Raw genomic sequence first — 4582 nt, 5'->3', positions numbered from 1 at the left:
GAAAAATACACTTAGAAGCATTTTTTAAAAGCTTGGCCAAAAACTAATTTGTGCTTAAAGTATTTTTAAAATTAATTGGTCAAACACAAACTGTTTTTTGCCAAACATATATTTTTTTTTAAAAAAAAAACACTTTTCAAAATAAGCAGATTTTAGAAGCTTGACCAAACAAACTATCATAAACGATCATTCGCAAGATCTACTCTCGCAAGAATTGCAAATTATATTTAAAATGATTGGAAACTAATAAAACAACGGAAGACACCAATAGAATAAAATAAATCAAGCAAGCCTTCTCTGAATTTGTTTTATATGCATCATTTAAAATTGGTGTTCAAGATTTCCAAAATTCCAAAATGATAGTGAAGTAGATTTCACTCAGCGCAATCGTGTTCGAAAAAGTGAAATGATAACTGACGACCAACAAAAGGAAAATAAGAAGTACCTGAATCACATTATGTATCTAAAAATACAACCTCAAGTAACTAAGACAAAAAGATTGATGAACATGAGAAAAACGTTGTTAAATAGAAATAAGGAATGTCAGTCGTTGATAATTTTGTCAATAGTCAATTGTTCTCTAATGGGGCCATTCATGGATGTAAAATATCACAATGTGATAAAAGAATCAATTAAAAAAGATATCCTAATTCCATATATATCACAAGACTTGTGATTAGAAAAAGCCATTTACGCTCAAATCCATTCCTAAAAGAATAGAGTGAATGAGAAAGATAAGGAATTTGGAAAGACTATAGGTCCTTATACTCATTATGCTTAGCATTGAATAGACTGGGTATTCATCTTATCAAGATCTCAAATCAATGATGGGGTCTGTTTGGCACCTTCACTATCTGGAAAATACAATTTTAAAGGTTTATGTTTTTTTGTTAGGTCCGAAGACATACTTGATGATAGACTCTTTGATAGATAACAATTCTGGGAATTCCTTCTTCAGCTTTGTTGTGTCAAGCTCATTGTTACTTCTTGGTGCAATGATCACTTTGGCTTGTTCTTGAAGATCAAAATTCTGCCACTTGAATTTGGGGTCAATATAGTCTCTGTACATCTCTAGAATCTCATTGTGGCTCACAACTCCCGGATTGGTGAAGTTCCATATCCCTCTGCAGTTTCTCTTTGCCATCTCAATAGATATTGGTAGCAACTCGTCTAGCACTGTCATGCTATTTGGTATGTTTACCACTTTATCATAACGCGTGATCTTCGTGATGAAGTTTCTTGGGTTGCTGAGATCCGATGATATTGGCATTCTTACTCTGAGGGTACAAACATTATCATATTCTTTTAGAAGCTCCTCAACCTGTAAATATTATGGAACACTTCAACTGCAATGTTATAGAAATCAAATCAAACTATAAATGTTTTTGCTGCCTCTATATTAATGCCAAAGCTATGCATCAACTAATGGACTTCATCTGTTATTCCATTGTTGCCAAGGCAACTAAAATAGCTATCTGCGATTTAAAACATTTTCAGAAATATTGTTAAAATGCTTCAAGTCTGACTAATCTCTTAATTTTATTTTTATTTTTTAAAGAATGGACCAATCTCTAAAGTTATTGAATATAAAATGCAAGTGATGGCACATGTAATTTGAAATGTAAGACAATTATTCAGGAGTAACAAATGCTAAATGAAAATGAACTAGTTACCATGGCTTTGGTCTTGGAATAGAAGGATCCTGTAAAATTTGGTTTCTCTTCCTCCTTGAATCCGATGCCTGAGCCTAGTGGGTGCCCCTCATCATACTCAAATATGCAACCGGTCGCGAAATTCATCACCAAGATATCCGCTTCTTTACAGATATCAGCCAAAGTTAGTGTACCTGCAACATTAGTTCTAATCGTCTCTACTTTATGTGATTCACACCAATCCACATTAGGCCTCCCAGTAACACCAGCTGCATTGAAAACATGGGTCGGTTTTACCCTTACCATGTCATGCATTAGCGAATTCCTATCCTGCAGTCGCCCTAACCCATACTCGTATGCTATTCCACGCTCTTCACACATCTTTCCTAACAACCCTCCGATCCAACCAGTTCTTCCATAAATCAAGAATTTCAAGTCCGAGCCACTGCCTTTCTTGCTTCCTTTTATAAGCTGCAACAAACACCCTTCATCATGTGAAGGCATAATATTTGAAATTCTCGGATGTGGGTGAAGGGCTCCGGTTATATCGCCCCACCAATCAGGATTTTTGGTGTACCAATCGAGGGTCTTTTTTAGTCCTTCCTCCCAAGGGGTCCTTTCTTGCCACCCTAACTTCTTAAGCTTTTGATCATCCAAGAAATACCTTTGGTCATTAAAGGGTCTGTCCTGCACAAGCTCGATAACTTCTTGAGTGTTCAAGCCGAATAATTTGCATATGTCCTCGGCCACATCCAAAACTCTTCTCTCCTTTTTAGTGCCAATGTTATACACATGGCCAATCACCCCTTTGTGAAGTATCACATCAAATGCCTCAGCAACATCATCAGAGTACAAATAACTCCTAACGTTCGATCCATCCCCATGAATTGGCAAACGCTCGCCCTTCATGGCAAGAATTATGAACTTTGGAATCAACTTCTCAGGGAACTGGTTCGGGCCATAAACGTTATTCCCTCGGGTTGTGATTGTCGGTAGGCCATAAGACCTATGGTAAGCCATGACAAGCATTTCCGCTCCAGCTTTAGTTGCGGAATATGGATTAGTAGGAAGGAGTTGAGAAGCTTCAGGATTGCCAATGTCGGTCTCCAAATCGGTCTCACCATAAACTTCATCTGTACTAACATGAATGAATCTCTTGATGGATTTAGTCAACTTACAAGCTTCAAGAAGCACATGGGTACCATAAATATTATTGATTGTGAACTCGAATGAATTTCCAAATGAATTATCCACATGAGTCTGTGCTGCAAAATGCATAATTGTGTCAATCTTCTCTTCAACCAAAAGATGATTGATAAGATCAGCACTTGTAATATCAGCTTTGACAAATTTAAAATTTGGAGATGAGTAACTAGGCTCCAAATTTTTCAGACTCGAACAATAATCGAGCTTGTCAAGAGCAACAATCCTGTAGTCAGGATAAAGCTTGGTCAACCTGTTGGTTACATGCGAGGGAATGAAGCCTGCTGCACCCGTTATGAGGACATTTTTGGGTACATAAGGAGCTGGTTGGGGCGACATCCTTTATTTGCTGCTATTTCAATGCACTGTTACAGAATCATAGGAAAGAATCACAATTAGGTGTTTGCTTAACATGAAATCAGAAGACCAAATTATGTTGCATATAAATCAATCTTGACGGAGTCAGTTAAGTTTCAACAGATATTATTTTCTAATCTCTTAGAAGGTGCTTATATGAGGAAAAATTATATTCTCGAGTTGGCCATATACTCTCCTTAAGGAATTAATGTGGTGAATCACTGGCAAATCAAATTCAGCATTTTAAATATGATAAAATTTGGTTTTAAAGAAAGTCCCCATGTTTTTCAACAATATATACGTGAAAAACCATTAAATTTGGACAGTTACTATTTTCTAGCAGAACGTCTTTAGAGCTAAGAAACTTAGAGATTGATCATAGACTTAGCTATTCAATATCACAAATTTCTGAAAAATCAAGTTCATCAAATTAATTAGTTGATTTTGGTTTATATATTCTGGACAAGATCAAATCATTTGAATGCTCTTTATTTAATTTCAATGCATAAATCTAGATAAATACATTATCTTCCAGAAGAAACTAAATTAACAACGCCCACAAATAGATCATAACACCATAAGCCAATAAATATATGGAAAAAAATGCGATTTTGACTTACATTTTTCACTTCATGGACTTTCAGAATCGTTTTGGTGGGTTCTGTTGGAAAAATATAGAGAATGCAGACGTTAAAAAGAATAAGAAGAAGAATTAAAGTCAGAGCAATACGTTTGACAAATGCATCAATTTAGTAAAAGAAGTTAAAAAGCCTTTTTACTGAAAAGAGATAATAATGGCTGTTGATGCGTGAAGGTAGCAAAATTAGTAGAGATTAAACGGGTTTCTAGTTCCTCCTTTTCAGGTTATAAATTAACATGCAAACAACGAGGTTCTCGTGTTATTGAATCCCATAGCATCACGTTAAAGGGATAATAATACCAAATCTGTTTGTTACACTTTGATACCCCCTACACTATTAAAATGACATTATTTGTCATATGATTTATGTGAAATACAAAATAAAATAGTACTACCATCTAAAGTTACTTTTTTTGAAATTTCATTTGAAAAAAAAATATTCTTAAAAAAAGTAAATTCTGAAAGTTTGGGGAATTGGCTATAAATAATACTCCTAATATACTTAATAGTATAACTATATTGTTATTTAATTATCATTATTGAGAGGTCTCCTCTAACCTTATTGGTCATTCAGTACTAGTTTGTGGAAATGTGTAATTAATTTTATTAAAAATTTATCCAAAAGTAAAAATAATTTGAGCTTTTTGACAAAAAAGTACTTTTTAATAGAAGAAAAATTTAAAAGTTAGGCAAAATTGACACTAAATATTTAGTAGTATAGCTATATTAC

The 4582-nt window shown here is 34.4% G+C and overlaps 1 protein-coding gene across 1 annotated transcript; it reads right to left on the bottom strand.

Moving 5' to 3' along the window:
- Positions 1 to 407: 407 nt before the first annotated feature.
- Positions 408 to 3949, bottom strand: LOC132069313 (trifunctional UDP-glucose 4,6-dehydratase/UDP-4-keto-6-deoxy-D-glucose 3,5-epimerase/UDP-4-keto-L-rhamnose-reductase RHM1-like). The gene is made up of 3 exons (XM_059462698.1): positions 3833 to 3949; positions 1674 to 3220; positions 408 to 1321 (listed from the first exon to the last, which is right to left on the bottom strand). Exons 2-3 carry the CDS (start codon positions 3192 to 3194, stop codon positions 878 to 880), a joined length of 1965 nt encoding a protein of 654 aa, XP_059318681.1. The 5' UTR covers positions 3195 to 3220; positions 3833 to 3949; the 3' UTR covers positions 408 to 877.
- Between the last annotated feature and the right edge of the window lie 633 nt (positions 3950 to 4582).

The sequence above is a fragment of the Lycium ferocissimum genome, chromosome 9 (genome assembly GCF_029784015.1).
Source record: "Lycium ferocissimum isolate CSIRO_LF1 chromosome 9, AGI_CSIRO_Lferr_CH_V1, whole genome shotgun sequence".
Lineage (NCBI taxonomy): Eukaryota > Viridiplantae > Streptophyta > Magnoliopsida > Solanales > Solanaceae > Lycium > Lycium ferocissimum.
Note: the sequence above shows the minus strand (reverse complement) of the source record. Positions and strands in the feature narration are given on the sequence as shown.

Bases quoted from the DNA above. Each gene is read 5' to 3' on its own strand.
- LOC132069313 (XM_059462698.1), bottom strand. From the start codon at position 3,194: ATGTCGCCCCAACCAGCTCCTTATGTACCCAAAAATGTCCTCATAACG. The intron at 1,322-1,673 runs GTAACTAGTTCA...TAATATTTACAG, and splicing joins ATTCCAAGACCAAAGCCATG to GTTGAGGAGCTTCTAAAAGA.